We start from the raw sequence: 21,880 nt of genomic DNA on the forward strand, positions 1-21,880 counted from the left end.
CTGTGCTACTGTACTACAGTACTACAGTACTACTGTGCTACTGTACTACAGTACCACTGTACTACTGTGCTAATGTACTACTGTACTACAGTACTACTGTGCTAATGTACTACTGTACTACTGTACTACTGTACTACTTTAGTACTGTACTGTAACTTGTTCCTCTGTTTTTATACATAACTACTCTAATCTAGGTGAGATTCTTTCAGAAAATGCACATTTGATTATTTATTTATCGTGGTCATGAGAATTTAGGATTAAGTTTAATAGTTTATTGTCATAACTTAAATGTAACATTGTGTGTAATTGCCATAATTACATGCTATTAAACATTTAGAACAATAGAACCATGTCAATCAGCTGTATCACAGTTGGAGCACAAAGACCACATCAACATTAGGATTAAACCGGGACTAAACTCCACTATTTGACTTGCAGTGTGAACTAAAACAACTGGGAACGACTGTTCTGCAGATTAATGGCAGTGTAAGTTGTTTGTTTTGTAGAGTCTTCTTTGTCTTCACAGTGAAGATGAAGAATTGTAGAATTACAGCAGTCGTTACAGCAGTCGTTACAGCAGTCGTTACAGCAGTCGTTACAGCAGTCGTTATAGCAGTCGTTATAGCAGTCGTTACAGCAGTCGTTACAGCAGTCGTTACAGCAGTCGTTATAGCAGTCGTTATAGCAGTCGTTACAGCAGTCGTTACAGCAGTCGTTATAGCAGTCGTTATAGCAGTCGTTACAGCAGTCGTTACAGCAGTCGTTAAGCAGTCGTTACAGCAGTCGTTACAGCAGTCGTTACAGCAGTCGTTACAGCAGTCGTTACAGCAGTCGTTATAGCAGTCGTTATAGCAGCCGTTACAGCAGTCGTTACAGCAGTTGTTATAGCAGTCGTTATAGCAGTCGTTATAGCAGTCGTTACAGCAGTCGTTATAGCAGTCGTTACAGCAGTCGTTACAGCAGTCGTTACAGCAGTCGTTATAGCAGTCGTTACAGCAGTCGTTATAGCAGTCGTTACAGCAGTCGTTACAGCAGTCGTTACAGCAGTCGTTACAGCAGTCGTTACAGCAGTCGTTACAGCAGTCGTTAAGCAGTCGTTACAGCAGTCGTTATAGCAGTCGTTACAGCAGTCGTTACAGCAGTCGTTACAGCAGTCGTTATAGCAGTCGTTACAGCAGTCGTTACAGCAGTCGTTACAGCAGTCGTTATAGCAGTCGTTACAGCAGTCGTTACAGCAGTCGTTATAGCAGTCGTTACAGCAGTCGTTATAGCAGTCGTTACAGCAGTCGTTACAGCAGTCGTTACAGCAGTCGTTATAGCAGTCGTTATAGCAGTCGTTACAGCAGTCGTTACAGCAGTCGTTATAGCAGTCGTTACAGCAGTCGTTACAGCAGTCGTTACAGCAGTCGTTACAGCAGTCGTTATAGCAGTCGTTACAGCAGTCGTTACAGCAGTCGTTACAGCAGTCGTTATAGCAGTCGTTACAGCAGTCGTTACAGCAGTCGTTACAGCAGTCGTTACAGCAGTCGTTATAGCAGTCGTTATAGCAGTCGTTATAGCAGTCGTTATAGCAGTCGTTACAGCAGTCGTTACAGCAGTCGTTATAGCAGTTGTTATAGCAGTCGTTACAGCAGTCGTTACAGCAGTCGTTATAGCAGTCGTTATAGCAGTCGTTACAGCAGTCGTTACAGCAGTCGTTATAGCAGTCGTTACAGCAGTCGTTATAGCAGTCGTTACAGCAGTCGTTACAGCAGTCGTTACAGCAGTCGTTACAGCAGTCGTTATAGCAGTCGTTACAGCAGTCATTATAGCAGTCGTTAGCACACACGACCTTTGCACCCGCCTGGCTCTCCTGACGCGGCTTTCTACATTCGAATATACAGCTGTTTACAATCACACGCTGCATATATTTTATATATCGACAAAAGCTGGTTCACATTCTTGATCATTTCATATTTCAGGTTTTCAGGGACCAAGGCCAATATGTGAAAACTTGCCTTCAAAGTCAATGTAAATCCAGTCTTTTAATATTCACAATCGTTGTCCTTCTCAAACATTAGCTCCATTTTTTGACTGTACATAAATGATCATTTCAAATAATGATCATTATATTCTTTCCCATTATTGAACAGCCCAAAAGTCTCAGTTTTAGCAGTTACATTAATCATGAACCAGATGAAAACATTGCTTAACTGTAAATGTTAAAGGCACTATAAAATCACTATATAACCTTTTTGGTGCTTTTGGGGCGGGGACATTAAACTTTTATTAAATACAGGTGTTTTTATAGCTCAAATATACCAATATACAAATACTTGAAAAAAGACAAAATTAACAAATTGTGAATGGAGAATGACTCCATTTAGTAACTACTAGAGCTGTCGGACATTAGCCGTTTAGTAGATTACTCGGTCGATTGCGTTTTAGTCTTTTTATGTACAAATACACTGTTTTCTAGTACTTTTCTATACTTTTCCCATGTCTGAATGTGTTTTTGCATGAACTCTACATTAACCCTCAGACTTTTTTTTAAGGCTAATTAAGATGTAATTGTTGTTGATTTGTGTCCAAAGTCGATCTGCACAAACCAAATGTGCTGTCAATGTTTTTTGACTCTTTAAACCGGTTTATTTTAGTAATATTTTCACCGTGATGAGTTTCCAAGTGTTTTTCACAACTTTCAGAGGGAGCGAACAAGTTTTACCGTCACTTTGAAGCTAACGACAACTAGCATGCTAACAGCGCACTTCCTGCTTTGTGGGGGATAAAGCTTGTTTTATTTCCCCCCAAATACATACGTTTACAATATATCTGCACTGGGGCAAAACAGATTTGACTTGATTACAAAAAAACTGTAATTGTTGTTTGGCGATTACGGCAGATACGATATGTTGTGTCTTTATAAAAAAAATAAATGTAATACATTCTAAACAAATACTATTCAACTTAAATGACAAAATTGTATCCGTCACTAGCTATTTACGTAATAGAAAATCTTGTCAAGCTAACGGCTAGCATTATTGACGCACATTTGGCACGTGACCAGAAACGTTGCTTCAAACGGGAAGAAACGCCGTGACCTTCCACCTTTGAAGGAATTAAACAACCTCTTTGTTTCTCGTGTGTTTTGTTGGAATCCAGATGGTCCACATTTCCACATTGTGACGCCACTTCTCTCTTTTGTGTCTATCTTTAACAGGCAGAAGTGCTGTGGCCGAAAGCGCAGCTGCAGGTGTCAGAGCTATAGAATAAACCACAAGGTCATATTTGTGTTCGTCGTGGTCAGTGAACACAGCAGATTGGGTCAGAACGTGTGTCCGGCCCTTTAAAAGAGTGGAAACAAATGTAGGACGATTCAAAATTCCCAAATTGTGGCAAAAGTGAAGCAGAAGGAACTGAGAATGAAAAATCCAGGTGGTTTTGTTAGATATCAGAGATTTAAACACATTTACTATTGTGTTTTACTTTTTGAGGCAATTATTACGGACACTTTCCTTCCAAATCCAGATGTTTGGGTTTTACTGCACAGATACTCACAGAAAGTTGAGCCCTTAAGAGTTGTTTTCATTTTATCTACAGATATATTACATAGTTTAGGACAATTTATACTTGTGTCAAGCTCAAACACAATTCTGGGGATGATTGAAAGTGTATTACAGTCTACTTCATTTCCCCCATGCTGTAGTACTGTATAATAACAGCATATTGTCGTTTGCAGATGGTACTTTGGGACAATGAACCGTTTTGAGGCACAGGGCCACCTCATGGGGCCGGACAACGAGACTGGGGCCTTTATGATCCGACAGAGCGACAAAGAGTCCGTGGGATATGTGCTCTCAGGTAAAACTCCTAAGACTCCTTTGGTTTCCACCTGTAACACCTGTTTTCACCTGTAACACCTGTTTCCACCTGAAACACCTGTTTCCACCTGTTCCCACCTGTTTCCTTCTGTTTCCACCTGTTTCCTTCTGTTTCCACCTGTAACACCTGTTTCCACCTGAAACACCTGTTTCCACCTGTAACACCTGTTTCCACCTGTAACACCTGTTTCCACCTGAAACACTTGTTTCCACCTGTAACACCTGTTTCCACCTGAAACACCTGTTTTCACCTGTAACACCTGTTTTCACCTGAAACACTTGTTTCCACCTGAAACACCTGTTTCCACCTGAAACACCTGTTTCCACCTGTAACACCTGTTTCCACCTGAAACACTTGTTTCCACCTGTAACACCTGTTTCCACCTGAAACACTTGTTTCCACCTGAAACACCTGTTTCCACCTGAAACACTTGTTTCCACCTGAAACACCTGTTTCCACCTGAAACACTTGTTTCCACCTGAAACACCTGTTTCCACCTGAAACACCTGTTTCAGGTGACACCTGTTTCCACCTGTAACACCTGTTTCCACCTGAAACACTTGTTTCCACCTGTAACACCTGTTTTCACCTGTAACACCTGTTTCCACCTGTAACACCTGTTTTCACCTGTAACACCTGTTTCCACCTGAAACACCTGTTTTCACCTGTAACACCTGTTTCCACCTGAAACACTTGTTTCCACCTGAAACACCTGTTTCCACCTGAAACACCTGTTTCCACCTGTAACACCTGTTTCCACCTGAAACACCTGTTTTCACCTGTAACACCTGTTTCCACCTGAAACACTTGTTTCCACCTGAAACACCTGTTTCCACCTGAAACACCTGTTTCCACCTGTAACACCTGTTTCCACCTGAAACACCTGTTTCCACCTGTAACACCTGTTTCCACCTGAAACACCTGTTTTCACCTGTAACACCTGTTTCCACCTGTAACACCTGTTTCCACCTGAAACACTTGTTTCCACCTGTAACACCTGTTTTCACCTGTAACACCTGTTTCCACCTGAAACACTTGTTTCCACCTGAAACACCTGTTTCCACCTGAAACACCTGTTTCCACCTGTAACACCTGTTTCCACCTGAAACACTTGTTTCCACCTGAAACACCTGTTTCCACCTGTAACACCTGTTTCCACCTGAAAAACTTGTTTCCACCTGAAACACCTGTTTCCACCTGAAACACTTGTTTCCACCTGAAACACCTGTTTCCACCTGTAACACCTGTTTCCACCTGAAACACCTGTTTTCACCTGTAACACCTGTTTCCACCTGAAACACCTGTTTCCACCTGTAACACCTGTTTTCACCTGTAACACCTGTTTCCACCTGTAACACCTGTTTCCACCTGAAACACCTGTTTCCACCTGTAACACCTGTTTCCACCTGAAACACCTGTTTCCACCTGTAACACCTGTTTCCACCTGAAACTAAACAAGCCGAGCCAGTTAACCAACTGTTGATTATGTACCTTTTGAAATGCTTAAAGCAGTGCTTCTTCTGGTGCGTCTCCCTTAGGGGATAAGTGTATGCCCCCCTCCCCCCGGCCTCAAGAGAATGAGGACTGATAACCATAAAACAATAACGATTGCATTTTAACTATATAAACGCCTAAATAAACCTGAAATTACAGTAATGATGAGCGCTGAATACTACATGTAGTGCCTGTGTTGGTGTAACTATTCCATTGTAGAAAAGATTAAATTGTAGTCATCTGGTCTTGAAAAACAAGACCTTTTATATCTCATCCAAGAGTCATTCTCAATCTGTGGATCTGATCTTTAGCCATAGAGCACGACCTCCTGATATTAGCCTGTCTTGTTAATCTAATTGTTTGCCCTGTCAAATTTCACCTGAAACTAATCTTCTTGAAATCCTATTGTTGGGTGGCTGCAGCTCCCTCACCACTGATGAGTACCTGATTAGCATCTGTCTGTCTCGAGTTGTTCCTCGCCATGGTGACAAGATGTTATTGTACATTACAAATCGAACCTTAAACATACATTCCTGTTTAAAGGGGATTCTTTTTTCTAACAAAAATGTCCTCTACAACTCTTCTTTCAAACCATCTTTTCTCCTGCTTAGAATATTCAGCTCACTGTCTTCAAAAGAGTGGTTTGTGGTTTTAAGATGCAGATGCACGGCGCTCTGTGGTCCTGAACTCCAGTGTCTTCTGTGCTGATAAAGCCTCTTGTGTAGTGGCTTTTTAATCGCACCTGTAACGCTCTTTACAACTTTCTTTACTGCATTGGATAAAATACACTACTATTTGTCTCAGTATCTTGTCCTTAAGGTGAACAAGTTTTAGTCTTAAAATGTTGCCTAGTTTAAAATAAACAGGAATTACTTTTCTGTCTTTTTTTTTTCCTTATTTCTTTTTCAAACATTAAACAACAAATACAGACGTAAAACAAACTGACCAATGCAAAGATAGAAAGATGCTGTCTAAAAATCCTTTGTTTTTCAGACAGTCCAGACACATAAGGGACGTCTGTTTCCTTTTCGTCCTGTTTTTTGGCTCTTTTACCTTTGCAGAGAGAGTAACCACAGGCTGAGAGAGCATTCCGGACATGTTTTTACCCTCTTACCCTCTGAGCTGATGGGCTCTATGTTGGGCTGTCCTGATCACCCCCAGCAGTGCGTCATTTTGTGCTTTCTCTGTTTAAACATTTGCATAAACTGACATATTTCCCAGCAGTCACTTCTCCGAGCGCTCATTCAAGGTTCTCCTTTTGTGTTTTTCCCACTGACGCCGGCTGCAGCAGTGAGCAGTGGGCTGGGTTTACACAAGTTAAACAGATGCACAGGTAGATCAGGGCCACTGGACGACACAGCCGTGTTCTACTGGTGTCACGGTACCAAATGCTCCATTTTCACGTCTAATTTTCAGTCTAATATTCCCAAAGAAAAGTAAACACCAATAACTATTTACTTGGTTGCACATTATCCAATCAGGTGAATGACTTTCCAAACTAGTACATCTAAACGTTACCAGAATATAGGGAATCATTTTTTCTGAGGGAGGACACCCAGACCCCCAAAAATCAAACACCAAACATCAATCATGTCATCATTCTATTTTCACGGCACAATTGAAACTGATGGTGGCAACATTATCGTACTGTCCTGTAAAAAGGGAAGAGAGAAGAGGAAGTCATAGAAAGCATGTTGCAAATGTACACATTGAGGCCTATTAATATACATTTATGTCACAGGTTTATACGTAATGTGAGAAACCATGTGAACTCGCTCCATAGCGTGTTTATCATATTTTTGTTATGTCATTTGCTTTGTGTGATGAGAATGAGTTAAAGATATAAACAGAAAGACTGAAAGAAAAGTGGAAAAGGCAGGTTTATTATGAGAACTTGAGAGGTAGTTTGGTTAATTGCTCGTTGCTGTTTTACATCTATATAATTAGCATATCTAGCAGTTTGGTTAATCTGATAGATAATAGTAACTGTAAAGTAAGTTTATTTTTTTGTTTACAGAAGCAGAATTAGTTTCATCCAGTTGGGAAATTCTGGTGTTGCAAAGTTCAAGAACAGCAGGAAAATAAAAATATGCTATCAAAAATCATTTATAGACTATGCCTGTGGTTATGTACAGTATAACATATAGACTATGCCTGTGGTTATGTACAGTATAACATGTGGTTATGTACAGTATAACATATAGACTATGCCTGTGGTTATGTACAGTATAACATATATACTATGCCTGTGGTTATGTACAGTATAACATGTGGTTATGTACAGTATAACATATATACTATGCCTGTGGTTATGTACAGTACCTTGTACTATCTTGTTTTAGAGGTAGTAAACAGTCATAAAGCTGCAGACGCACCTTTGGTACTTTGGACCAGTTAAACTAATGTCAACAGAATCACACATGCCACTCCTCAATCAGTTTAATCAGTTTTCTCACACAGAAGAGATAAGAGTCTCAAAAATAAGTTGTTACATACTTAACATGCATACACATTTATTTGCAGTGCATTTTAAAAAAGGCTAAATAGTATTTACATGTATTGACAAGGTTTGCATTAAGCTTTATCCAGGACGGCTCTCTTTTATCCTCAGGCCATGTTTTTGACATACATGCTATAAATGATACAATACGAAATACCAAAACTAAGGTGTATATTGTATTTTAAACGCCAGATATATTTGCATATTAGAATAGCATAATAACAGTTCTCTTTGGATGTTTGCAGTGAGGTCGAGCATGCGGGTCAAGCACTTTAAGGTGATGAAGGACAGCAGCGATCAGTTCCACATCGAGCCTTCTCCTCACTTTCCCTCCCTGTTCGACCTGGTGGAGCACTACAGCAACTGCAGCCTGAGCAACGCTGGAACGCTGGGCAAGCCATGCAAACGGGTACGACTGAAAAGAGCACGACTGTGAACGCATAATACCTTCTACGAACAACTCTACCATTCACATTCATGCAACACTGCGATTATTTGCATAAGTGAGTGCCTTCCCCAAGGACACAATATCAGGAATCTGGATTCTGATGAAGCCAGAATTATTCTTGGTCTAAAATTTAGAAGAGCTTGCCCTGTGGCATGATGGGAGTGCATGGTAGAGAAGACCAAGCGCTCAAGGACGGTCTCTAGTGCGTACGGCAGCTGGAATGAGGTGGAGGGAGCTGAAGTGCGCTGAGCGGTCTTTGATGCATCGATTGATACACGATGGATTGAGGTGCGGGCTGAGAGATGTCTCCTCTGAGAAGGAAACAGCTGGAGGAAGAATGACGGAAGAGTGGACAGAGGTAGAACACTAACTGCAAAGATCTGTAAGATAGAAACGATTGAGGAAGGAGAGCGGAAGGTCAAAAGAGGGAATGTGACATGCTTAAGAGGGCATCCTTGAGTCCAACAGACGCGACAGCTCTGTAGAGACAGCATCCTTGAGCCCTGCGGAGGCTCTGTAGACAGCATCCTTGAGCCCTGCGGAGGTTCTGTAGAGACAGCATCCTTGAGCCCTGCGGAGGCTCTGTAGAGACAGCATCCTTGAGTCCAAAGGAGGCGACGGCTCTGTAGAGACAGCATCCTTGAGTCCAACGGAGGCGACGGTTCTGTAGAGACAGCATCCTTGAGTCCAACGGAGGCGACGGCTCTGTAGAGACAGCATCCTTGAGCCCTGCGAAGGCTCTGTAGAGACAGCATCCTTGAGCCCTTCGAAGGCTCTGTAGCGACAGCATCCTTGAGCCCTGCGGAGGTTCTGTAGACAGCATCCTTGAGCCCTGCGGAGGCTCTTTAGAGACAGCATCCTTGAGTCCAAAGGAGGCGACGGCTCTGTAGAGACAGCATCCTTGAGTCCAACGGAGGCGACGGCTCTGTAGAGACAGCATCCTTGAGCCCTGCGCAGGTTCTGTAGAGACAGCATCCTTGAGCCCTGCGAAGGCTCTGTAGAGACAGCATCCTTGAGCCCTTCGAAGGCTCTGTAGCGACAGCATCCTTGAGCCCTGCGGAGGCTCTGTAGAGACAGCATCCTTGAGCCCTGCGAAGGCTCTGTAGAGACAGCATCCTTGAGGCCTTCGAAGGCTCTGTAGAGACAGCGTCCTTGAGGCCTTCGAAGGCTCCGTAGAGACAGCATCCTTGAGCTCTGCGAAGGCTCCGTAGAGACAGCATCCTTGAGCCCTGCGGAGGCTCTGTAGAGACAGCATCCTTGAGCCCTGCGGAGGCTCTGTAGAGACAGCATCCTTGAGCCCTGCGGGGGTCTGTAGAGACAGCATCCTTGAGCCCTGCGGAGGCTCTGTAGAGACAGCATCCTTGAGCCCTGCGGGGGTCTGTAGAGACAGCATCCTTGAGCCCTGCGGAGGCTCTGTAGAGACAGCATCCTTGAGCCCTGCGGAGGCTCTGTAGAGACAGCATCCTTGAGCCCTGCGGGGGTCTGTAGAGACAGCATCCTTGAGCCCTGCGGAGGCTCTGTAGAGACAGCATCCTTGAGCCCTGCGGGGGTCTGTAGAGACAGCATCCTTGAGCCCTCCGGAGGCTCTGTAGAGACAGCATCCTTGAGCCCTGCGGGGGTCTGTAGAGACAGCATCCTTGAGCCCTGCGGAGGCTCTGTAGAGACAGCATCCTTGAGCCCTGCGGAGGCTCTGTAGAGACAGCATCCTTGAGCCCTGCGGGGGTCTGTAGAAACAGCATCCTTGAGCCCTGCGGAGGCTCTGTAGAGACAGCATCCTTGAGCCCTGCGGGGGTCTGTAGAGACAGCATCCTTGAGCCCTGCGGGGGTCTGTAGAGACAGCATCCCGGGGCCCGGCTGCGATCCTGGTGAGGATGCCGATGTGGCTCGGAGCGAGTGTGGCTATCTTTCAAAAGGAGCTGAGGAAGCTAACAGCAACACATGCATAAGGGCTTTTATGTGCATTTTTCGGACTTTGAAAAATGTACTGTGGTTGGTACAAATCATAAGATACTTGTTAGTGATGGGCAGAGTGAAGCCTCATGAAACAGCAAAGCGTTTGAAGCATTTGATGTTTCGAGGCTTCGAATCACAGTTGGAAACCCTTGTCCAGAGTTACATCTAGGGGTAAGTTTCAGTACTACCACATCTACAGTGGTTCAAACCACATTCATGTGCTGTGGTTGCCAATAAAATAACTTTGCATTTTAGTTGACTGTATCATGGATGCAACTATAATATTGATATTGGATTTTTGTTAGCTTCCTCAGCTCTTTTAGGATTTATTTTTTTACCTACATTTTCCTTCTGTGAAGTGATTTAATTTATTTGTACTTTTCTTCTCTTACTTTGGAAAAGCAGAAAAATCTGAGGACTGGGCAGTTCTTGACACACAAACTAGTCAAAAACCAAATGGGTCTTGAACTCACTGCATCCATGTGACTGTGTCTGAGGATCATTGTGAGGAAGCTGCACAAATTCTTGAGGATGTGAAAACTGATCCACAACTTCTGAGCAACAGGACATTTGCCCTGTGGCTGCCACAGTTTCTCCAACAGTTTGCACAATGGGCACTTTGACACGGTGTTATAAAGAAACGTGTCACATTTTTCCAGCAGAATTCTCTCCAAACATGTGATTTTGTCGTTCTCCACTGAGATGTACATATATTTTCCCATTCTTCATCAGCCAGAACAAAGTGAGCCTCTCTTTTCCCACCTATCTTTAATTTAATGAGTGGAATGGCTGCCCAACTCTTGTTAATACATCTGTATGATTTAAATATTATTATCTTTGTTTGGTAAAGAGCATTTTCTGAACTACTTCCTGTAAGGTCAGGTGTGTTTCTCCTCTTATCTTTTCAATTTCCTGTAGCATTTGAGGCCTACCCTTCTTGGCATGATCTACATCCAGCAATCTGCAGATCATTTAGCTTTTTCTCCCTTTTGTTTCTTTTTTTCCGAGGCTACGGCTATAATTTTGCCATCTCAAGGATGTGGGATGTCTTTTGAGTTATGTCTGTTTTTCTCCCTCTGGTTGTGTTTTAATTTGATTTTTGATCACACCACACATTGTGGTGTGATATTGGCGCAGACATGTTGGATTGTCTAACTTGGATAAACTCGGGGTTCTAAATGTTCCCCGGGTTTGTTGTTGTGTTGCTTTTAATGGCGGTTGGCAGCCAACTGAAAAGGTGCATTTATCCCTACATACTGTAGTTTTCCTTCTTCAAAGTATGTGTTTTACGCTATACCGTAATAAAAAATAAAAAATAAAAGGAGTGGGAAAGAGAAAGAGAGGTAGAAAGAGAAAGAAAGAGAGAAACTGGTATATGTTCATCTCAGTGGAGATCCAGTGTTTGGTGGTAATTCTGATGGAAAAGTGTGTCTGGTTTCTTTATTAGCCCATGTCAAAGTGCTCATTACTCACAGACTGTTGGAGAGAATGTGGCAGCAGGAGAAAACCACTATCACGTGTTTGGGATTGTCATGTTGTTCACAAGTTTTAAACTGAGATCAACAAAGCCTCACAGACACTGTATGACATCATCATCCCACTGGGCCTCAGAACTCCTGCCATGGACACAATCTCCGGAGAATTCTCCCGGCTGCTGCGAAAATGGCGCTCACAAAAAAATCAAGGACTGGAATAACATTATAATGCACATTCTGATTTGAAAATGAATAACTTTGACAGACTTTGTAGTAAATGGGACGTTTTCTTGGGTTTTGTGTGCCATGATTTTCTCTTCTTTTGTAAAAGGCCCAGGCCCAAAAAGTGTCCCATAATACATCATTACATCATGATGTAAGGTATCGTAACTGTGTATTATGGTAGCCTTTTTGGGCCTGGGTAAAGCCTTGTAGCACTGCAGACAGGCGCACACGAGTCCGCACTCCAGGAAAACGCATTGGCGCTCCTGACTCAGACACACCGTGCAGGCCGTGGGCGAAAAGCTCCTATCGTCCCAGTCCAGCCCCTGCAGCCTCGGCCTCTGCCGCTCAACTATCGCTCTCCGGTTTTGCTTGCTCTAATTCTTCCAAAAGACGTTAGCCCAAGTCAAGAACGCGGCCGCACTGAAAAAAACAGTGATATCCTTCCAACGCTGAACGCTAAGCTCTTGTTTATGCAGTAAGGTCTTGTAATCCAAGCGGCTGAGAATGTAGTCGTAGCCTTCCTGGGGCGGCTGTAACTTGACAACGTCCTTGTCGAGAACTAGTTCGCCGATACCGGTCAGGCTTTCTCCGACTAAGAGCATCTGCTCTGTCTGCAGGATGCCTTTCGGTCTCTCGCCGCTGGTGAAGTGAAATTCCTGGGCAGTGATCTCCAGTTTTATCTCTCCGGCCTTGTCTGGAAAAATGACTTGCACAGAGGCGTTCTCGTCCAGCGAGCCGATGGCGAAGGGGACATTTCTGTTGTACTCGGTGAGCAAGTCCTCTCCACCGTTCCTGTTGGAAAGTAATAAAGAAAAAGACTTACATGTATTATTTATTTATAGCTTATATAGAGTAGTTAGGCGTGGGCAATACTGAAAAAAATGTATTGATGTGTTTTTGGATTCTTATAGTCAATGTTTTAAAAATAGTCTACAAATGTTCCTGTAAAGGTTCAAAAATGTGAACGGAACATGAAATGAACCACAAAAGAGTAGAAATATCACATAATACCCTTCTTTGGAAGATCACACTTGGTGTTTGAAGTTGTTTTTAAAGTTTAAATGACGTTGTAAACTATTTTTTTTTTTTAAAATAAATCCCCAGTTTTGTGAATCCATGAATCACTGCCAGATTCTGACGTCAAACTGCATTCATTACAGCTGCACGCTACAATAGCATGTAGGGGCAAGCTGGCTTTTGTTTATGTCTCCGTGGTAATACCCTCTCCTGCCAGCAGATGGAGTGCAAACACAAATTTCTGATGCGAGAGTGGTTATGTTTAAGTTCTTAAACATAAGATGCCAAAGCAGAAATACACAAAGGCAAGTTTAAAGGCCAAAAATCAATAAAAATAAGCTCTAATATGTGTGTTTTGAGGATGTGCACTGCGAGCTGAACTGTTATGGGTCGTGCGTCGTGTCGCTCGTACCAGAGGTAATTGGTGCTATCCCACACAATAACTTTCTCATTCACCGTCAGGCACTTGTGCACGCCTTTGCAGTTGCTCACAAACTGGCTGTCTAGGGTTTTGTTCACAGCTTTCACTGGACCTGAGAGGAAACAAGTGCTGTTATAATGTTAAAAAACACAATAAAACGCACAGTAAGAAGGCGCTGTACTCACCCTCGATGACGACGTAAGGGATGCATCTGCCCGGGGATTCAGTCAAAATCTGTTTCAAGTCCTGGTCAATGGACACCTTTTTTGCTTCCTGTTAAAACATAGATAACAGGCTGAAAATATGTCAAATCCAAATATTTTCAGAGCCAATACCTGAAAACCTGGACAGATATATTGAAAAAGCAGCTCTTAAAATGAGATCCATGTGTCTGCATTTAATTATAGAGCGTTTTATTGTCCACAAACAGACTCTGTTAACACTCTAGCTTTCTCTTACCATTCGTCTGATATGATAAGACAAGATGATTAATCTTCTTAATCTGTGCTGGTCATTGTTAGTTTTACTGTGACAACAAGACTCTGTGATAATTAGGGGGCTCAGAATGTAGAAAGTCAAAGATCTTCCTGAAATATTGTTGATTGAAAATAACTCAAGTGGAGATAAAAATGTAACAGAAAAGAAAAGTACTGTTCCAAGTAAAGGTGGGCAATATGTCATTGTGGTCATTGTGTTCATTGTGGGTCCCCATTGAAGCCATTGCTATTCCTCTGGTCCTCACATGGGCTCGTCAACATTAAAGATAATATTCAAATACATACATTTTTTAATAACTAAATTGAAGATTTGCAAAATGAATAAACAAGTATCTTTATATAGCTGCAAACAGAGCGGAAAATTTGAACTTGCAGAGTCATTAAAAATACATATACATATACATGTACATACACACACACACATATATATATATACATATATATATATATATATATATATATATATATATATATATATATATATATATATATATATATATATATATATATATATATATATATATATCACCCACCGGAGTATAATTAAGACGGTGTTATGAAATGTGTATGTTCTGACCTTGATTCTGTTGGCGATGGCGGCGCTGTCCCTGTAGATTGAATAAAACAATGCAGGAAGGGCTGAACTTGCTGCCAAAACCGCATACTTAGCTATGGACATCCCGTTGTACAGATTCATCCTGTCAGACCGGAAAACACAAAGAAAACACATGTTACAGGCCATGTTCAAGTGTGTCAACAATTGTAATGTTGATTTTATGTCTCCATTTATAGAGGCGACTACGACGGCCCCCCATATTCTGGCCCTTAAAGTCCAATACAAGCTGAGCAATAAATTGGTTTGAGTTTGCATTATCATAAAAAGTGACTTTAATTTGCAATTGTTTGGACATTACCGACTTGGAGGTTTTCAGAGCTGCCACAGAGAGTTTGGATGAGGACACGGACACTGTGACGTTATACATTTGATTCTGTGAGGACAGCATTATACCAACACACACCAAAGTCACTTTCAACAGTGACAAACCCTGGTTCACATCCAAACTGAGGCAGTCGAGGCAGCAGAAGGAGGCAGCGCACAGGGCCGGTGACAGAGAGCGCTACAAAGATGCAAAGTACGGATTTAGCAGGGAGGTGTCGAGAGCTAAATCTCAGTACAATACGTGTCCGAAGCAGCAGTTCTCCAACAACAACCCGCCTCTGTGTGGAGTGGGCTCTGGCTTCTAACCAACTACAAGCCCATATCCCCCCCTGCTGCAGACGACAGAAAACCGGCCCAGCAATTCAACTCCTACTGCAGATTTGACACCCCCCTTCCCCACTTCTGGCAACCCTAACCCTACGGTCCATCCGGACCAGAACCTCCCGCCACAAGAACAGTTTCTCTCCCTCTGCCATTGGACTCATGAGCGCATCTTCAACACTTTCTCACTTTAATCATAATTCAATCATTCACCGCACTCTTCACTTTCTGCACTCCATCAGTATATCTGTACAACTGTCCATTTGTGCCTATTTGTTATTTTTATTCTTTTTTTTCTTTTTTTTGGTCTAATAGCTTGTTGTTATGACTTGTTCATTATTTGTTGTTTTATTGTTTTGTGTTCACCAAGACAAGTTCCGATGTTTTTGAATTTTGTTCATTGACAATGGCGACAAACCTAATCTGTTTCTGATTCTGTTTCTGATATCCAAGTGTTGTTGTGTTACAGCTAACTGAAAGGCTGCATTTACCTCCACCTACTGTAGTTGTACGCCGCTTATATTCTTCTTCTTTGGTGTTTTATGTCTGTTGGTATCCAAGTGTTACATTACCGCCACCTACTGTAGTTGTGCATATTCTGCTGTTGTGTTGTTGTTGTTGTTGTTGTTTTATGGCGGTTGGCATCCAAGTGTTGCATTACCGCCAGACTTTATTCCTCAGACTTTGTCGTAGTCGCTTTTAATGCCAGTTGGCCGCAAACTGAGGCCCGAGCCGCTGCTTTTATTACTTCAAAGTGCTTCAAAGCACATGAGGTCTTCCAAGTGCTTTGTCAAAGCACTGGAGGTCAAAGCACTGGAAGAACAACTTTACTACGAAAAGTCTGAGGAATAAAGTCTGGCGGTAATGCAACAATTGGATGCCAACCGCCATAAAACAACAACAACAACAACAACAACAACTTTTAGGACTACGACAAAGTCTGGGGAATAAAGTCTGGTGGTAATGCGACACTCGGATGCCAACCGCCATAAAACAACAACAACAACAACAACAACTTTTAGGACTACGACAAAGTCTGGGGAATAAAGTCTGGTGGTAATGCGACACTCGGATGCCAACCGCCATAAAACAACAACAACAACAACAACAACAACAACTTTTAGGACTACGACAAAGTCTGGGGAATAAAGTCTGGTGGTAATGCGACACTCGGATGCCAACCGCCATAAAACAACAACAACAACAACAACAACATTCATATGACATAAAAAAAAGCTTACTTATATAACACAGGGTTAAGTGGAAGGTTATAGAGTTCGGTGCGTCGTTGTAGTGTTACTCTACAACCTGACATGACTCCGGGCGGCGCAGCTGCAGTGGGTGGCGGTGTTGTGGCACTATGGATGCCGGCCGCTATGGAACACCAAAGAAGAAGAGACCAACAACAATCGTCTGTAGTCTAGACGTAGAACTGCAGTGGGTGGTGGTAATGTAACACTTGGATAAGAACTGCCATAAAACACCAAAGAAGAAGAAGAAGAAATAGGAAAAACCCTAACGAGGAGCTCTTTCAATAATGCAATAGTCTCTTTCGTCCCACAGTCAGCGAAAGACACGACCCCAAAAAGTAAAGGAGATGGCCATAAGAAAGGTGTGCCATGGTGGAAGAAATGAGGGCAAGAAATGAGGGATTTTAATAAAGCTGAACCTTTGGCCAAGTACTTTTGTGTCTGTTCACCGCTCTGACAATCTCAATGCAGAGATAATACTCATAAAGCAATATCTTTGAACACTTTTTAACATGCTCAGGTTAAGGGTGAACAATCTGAAGTTGGACATAATAAAATTCAATTCAGAATCACAATCAAAAAAGGTTTATTGCCAATGAACAAGAAAGAAAAATCTGTTTTTTAAATCTGCTATAGGATATAAATAAGAACAGGCGATAAGAACAAAAATAAAAATAGGCTTAATATTTGTTTGAATGAACATTATGCAGTGCAGAAAGTGAAGAGTCACATCCTCAGACATTGCACTGGTTATGTGCTCTGGTCTTGCTGGTTATGTGCTCTGGTCTTGCTGGTTATGTGCTCTGGTCTTGCTGGTTATGTGCTCTGGTCTTGCTGGTTATGTGCTCTGGTCTTGCTGGTTATGTGCTCTGGTCTTGCTGGTTATGTGCTCTGGTCTTGCTGGTTATATGCTCTGGTCTTGCTGGTTATATGCTCTGGTCTTGCTGGTTATGTGCTCTGGTCTTGCTGGTTATATGCTCTGGTCTTGCTGGTTATGTGCTCTGGTCTTGCTGGTTATGTGCTCTGGTCTTGCTGGTTATATGCTCTGGTCTTGCTGGTTATGTGCTCTGGTCTTGCTGGTTATGTGCTCTGGTCTTGCTGGTTATATGCTCTGGTCTTGCTGGTTATCTGCTCTGGTCTTGCTGGTTATGTGCTCTGGTCTTGCTGGTTATATGCTCTGGTCTTGCTGGTTATATGCTCTGGTCTTGCTGGTTATGTGCTCTGGTCTTGCTGGTTATATGCTCTGGTCTTGCTGGTTATGTGCTCTGGTCTTGCTGGTTATATGCTCTGGTCTTGCTGGTTATGTGCTCTGGTCTTGCTGGTTATATGCTCTGGTCTTGCTGGTTATATGCTCTGGTCTTGCTGGTTATGTGCTCTGGTCTTGCTGGTTATATGCTCTGGTCTTGCTGGTTATGTGCTCTGGTCTTGCTGGTTATGTGCTCTGGTCTTGCTGGTTATATGCTCTGGTCTTGCTGGTTATGTGCTCTGGTCTTGCTGGTTATATGCTCTGGTCTTGCTGGTTATGTGCTCTGGTCTTGCTGGTTATGTGCTCTGGTCTTGCTGGTTATGTGCTCTGGTCTTGCTGGTTATATGCTCTGGTCTTGCTGGTTATGTGCTCTGGTCTTGCTGGTTATGTGCTCTGGTCTTGCGCTCTGGTCTTGCTGGTTATGTGCTCTGGTCTTGCTGGTTATGTGCTCTGGTCTTGCTGGTTATCTGCTCTGGTCTTGCTGGTTATGTGCTCTGGTCTTGCTGGTTATGTGCTCTGGTCTTGCTGGTTATGTGCTCTGGTCTTGCTGGTTATGTGCTCTGGTCTTGCTGGTTATGTGCTCTGGTCTTGCTGGTTATGTGCTCTGGTCTTGCTGGTTATATGCTCTGGTCTTGCTGGTTATGTGCTCTGGTCTTGCTGGTTATGTGCTCTGGTCTTGCTGGTTATGTGCTCTGGTCTTGCTGGTTATGTGCTCTGGTCTTGCTGGTTATATGCTCTGGTCTTGCTGGTTATGTGCTCTGGTCTTGCTGGTTATGTGCTCTGGTCTTGCTGGTTATGTGCTCTGGTCTTGCTGGTTATATGCTCTGGTCTTGCTGGTTATGTGCTCTGGTCTTGCTGGTTATGTGCTCTGGTCTTGCTGGTTATATGCTCTGGTCTTGCTGGTTATGTGCTCTGGTCTTGCTGGTTATATGCTCTGGTCTTGCTGGTTATGTGCTCTGGTCTTGCTGGTTATATGCTCTGGTCTTGCTGGTTATATGCTCTGGTCTTGCTGGTTATGTGCTCTGGTCTTGCTGGTTATATGCTCTGGTCTTGCTGGTTATATGCTCTGGTCTTGCTGGTTATATGCTCTGGTCTTGCTGGTTATATGCTCTGGTCTTGCTGGTTATCTGCTCTGGTCTTGCTGGTTATATGCTCTGGTCTTGCTGGTTATATGCTCTGGTCTTGCTGGTTATGTGCTCTGGTCTTGCTGGTTATGTGCTCTGGTCTTGCTGGTTATGTGCTCTGGTCTTGCTGGTTATGTGCTCTGGTCTTGCTGGTTATATGCTCTGGTCTTGCTGGTTATGTGCTCTGGTCTTGCGCTCTGGTCTTGCTGGTTATGTGCTCTGGTCTTGCTGGTTATGTGCTCTGGTCTTGCTGGTTATCTGCTCTGGTCTTGCTGGTTATGTGCTCTGGTCTTGCTGGTTATGTGCTCTGGTCTTGCTGGTTATGTGCTCTGGTCTTGCTGGTTATGTGCTCTGGTCTTGCTGGTTATATGCTCTGGTCTTGCTGGTTATGTGCTCTGGTCTTGCTGGTTATGTGCTCTGGTCTTGCTGGTTATATGCTCTGGTCTTGCTGGTTATGTGCTCTGGTCTTGCTGGTTATATGCTCTGGCCTTGCTGGTTATGTGCTCTGGTCTTGCTGGTTATATGCTCTGGTCTTGCTGGTTATATGCTCTGGTCTTGCTGGTTATGTGCTCTGGTCTTGCTGGTTATATGCTCTGGTCTTGCTGGTTATATGCTCTGGTCTTGCTGGTTATATGCTCTGGTCTTGCTGGTTATATGCTCTGGTCTTGCTGGTTATCTGCTCTGGTCTTGCTGGTTATATGCTCTGGTCTTGCTGGTTATATGCTCTGGTCTTGCTGGTTATGTGCTCTGGTCTTGCTGGTTATGTGCTCTGGTCTTGCTGGTTATGTGCTCTGGTCTTGCTGGTTATGTGCTCTTGTCTTGCTGGTTATGTGCTCTGGTCTTGCTGGTTATGTGCTCTGGTCTTGCTGGTTATGTGCTCTGGTCTCGCTGCATGTGAAGCCCAGTCCTCAGATTTAGCTGCTTTTCCAAATAAATGCTTTTTAAAATTGACTGCATCACTCCACAGAAGGAACATTTAGGACAAAAATAAATTAAATAAAACCTTGATGTAAAAAATGACTAACTTTTGATCAAACATTAAAGTTTTTATATATTTTGTTATGTCATATTTAATTATTAGAATCTAATTGAAAACGGCCCATGATCCTCGTTCAAACTAAAGCGCTTGTTGACTGATTGTCTCTCTTTCGAGCCGAGACAACCAGAGATGATTGGGAGTGTGGTTGAAGAGTGGGGGAGTGGTCAACAGTAGAAAAGGACAGGACGGTCAACAGTAGAAAAGGACAGGACGGTCAACAGTATAAAAGGACAGGACGGTCAACAGTAGAAAAGGACAGGACGGTCAACAGTATAAAAGGACAGGACGGTCAACAGTAGAAAAGGACAGGACGGTCAACAGTAGAAAAGGACAGGACGGTCAACAGTAGAAAAGGACAGGACGGTCAACAGTAGAAAAGGACAGGACGGTCAACAGTAGAAAAGGACAGGACGGTCAACAGTAGAAAAGGACAGGACGGTCAACAGTATAAAAGGACAGGACGGTCAACAGTAGAAAAGGACAGGACGGTCAACACTAGAAAAGGACAGGACGGTCAACAGTAGAAAAGGACAGGACGGTCAACAGTAGAAAAGGACAGGACGGTCAACAGTAGAAAAGGACAGGACGGTCAACAGTAGAAAAGGACAGGACGGTCAACAGTATAAAAGGACAGGACGGTCAACAGTAGAAAAGGACAGGACGGTCAACAGTAGAAAAGGACAGGACGGTCAACAGTAGAAAAGGACAGGACGGTCAACAGTATAAAAGGACAGGACGGTCAACACTAGAAAAGGACAGGACGGTCAACAGTAGAAAAGGACAGGACGGTCAACAGTAGAAAAGGACAGACATTGGTTCTAAAATTGGCTGAAACAGAAGATCCAGGTTTTTGAAGTACCCGTCTGACAACTCCAAGTATGTTTTTGACGAGGGAACAACTTTGCAACACAAATAAAGCTTTAAAAAGTCTATTGTGCATGATACGTCCCCTTTAATACTTCTTGGAGTGGACGGATGTTCTATTGTCTCAGAAACCCCAAAGAAAGCGTTACCCAAAGTCACATGCTGTATCATTTCTGTGCAGAAGAAGCCGAAGCCCACGGAGCAGGACCTGAATGAGTGGGAGCTGCCCAGGTCGGAGTTCACCCTGGAGGAGGAGCTGGGCAGCGGGTTCTTCTCTGACGTCTACAGGGGGCGCTGGAAAAACCACATCAGCGTGGCCATCAAGATCCTCAAGAACGGTACGTCATTCTCTTATTCTGCCATTATCGCTGCGTCTTCCACGTGCTACCAACGCCTCTGTCATAAAAACCAACAGTATCGCGGGTTAGTCGCTGCTGAAGCTTGTTAAAGGTACGGTGGCCTGCACTCACTCTGATTGGATGATCGTCTTAAGAACCAAAACACAAAACTTCACTGTCATGTCATAAATCAGAATCACAATTGTTATCACTAAAAGCAATATTTGAACAGGTTTCCTTCGCACCAGGGAACGCAGACGGATCAGGTTTATGACATTTTTAATATTTCAAACAGACAGGAGGAGAACTGTGTAACTTCAAACTTCTTCCACGTGTATTTACCAGTTGCCGTCATCCACCTTTCTTTGACCACAACCCAACAGTTTTGAAATGTGAGATGTCGACATTCTTGTAATTCCTCTCAATACTGTGCAATACGCAAACGACTCAGTGAAGCAAATGACTCAGTGATTTTGCAACACAGAAGGGATTCCCCGCTCCTGCACAGAAAGGGAACCTGCCAGGAGACTGCGGTTGGCCCAGTCATAGTTTTGAACCATCTGCTGTTGATGGGATAATCGGACCGGTTGTTGCCCCATTTTAAGGACAAGAAAAGAGCTTTACACAAAACAAAATGTCATTCAAAGCTGGTAGAGAAGGTTTCACATGGACACTGTTTTAGACATTTTGACTTCCATCCAAAAGTCATTGTCCCTCCAGTCCCTTCATGTCCAATGAAGGTTAGATACATATAATCAATCGCTGCCAAGGATTAGGATTCCCTCAGAGTGGTTTACAATCAGGACAGAAGGTGACATCACTCCATAGTGGAGTACACACATTCAGCAGAGTAAAAACCTTTCCATT

General features: G+C 43.3%; 1 protein-coding gene and 1 pseudogene across 1 annotated transcript in view; one reads left to right on the forward strand and one right to left on the reverse strand.

Annotated features, from left to right (window-relative positions):
- Positions 1-21,880, forward strand: part of ptk6b (PTK6 protein tyrosine kinase 6b) — a 31,942-nt gene that overhangs the window by 6,645 nt on the left and 3,417 nt on the right. Inside the window, exons 2-4 of the mRNA XM_072448754.1 lie at positions 3,719-3,840; positions 8,101-8,264; positions 20,857-21,013. Coding sequence (XP_072304855.1) covers positions 3,719-3,840; positions 8,101-8,264; positions 20,857-21,013 — 443 coding nt within the window. The remainder of the gene's footprint in view (positions 1-3,718; positions 3,841-8,100; positions 8,265-20,856; positions 21,014-21,880) is intronic.
- Positions 10,210-14,588, reverse strand: LOC140362511 (mitochondrial ubiquitin ligase activator of NFKB 1-like; annotated as a pseudogene).

Source organism: Eucyclogobius newberryi, unplaced genomic scaffold, assembly GCF_026437365.1.
Source record: "Eucyclogobius newberryi isolate DKJ021-1_F unplaced genomic scaffold, fEucNew1.0.hap1 SCAF_17, whole genome shotgun sequence".
Taxonomy (NCBI): Eukaryota; Metazoa; Chordata; class Actinopteri; order Gobiiformes; family Gobiidae; genus Eucyclogobius; species Eucyclogobius newberryi.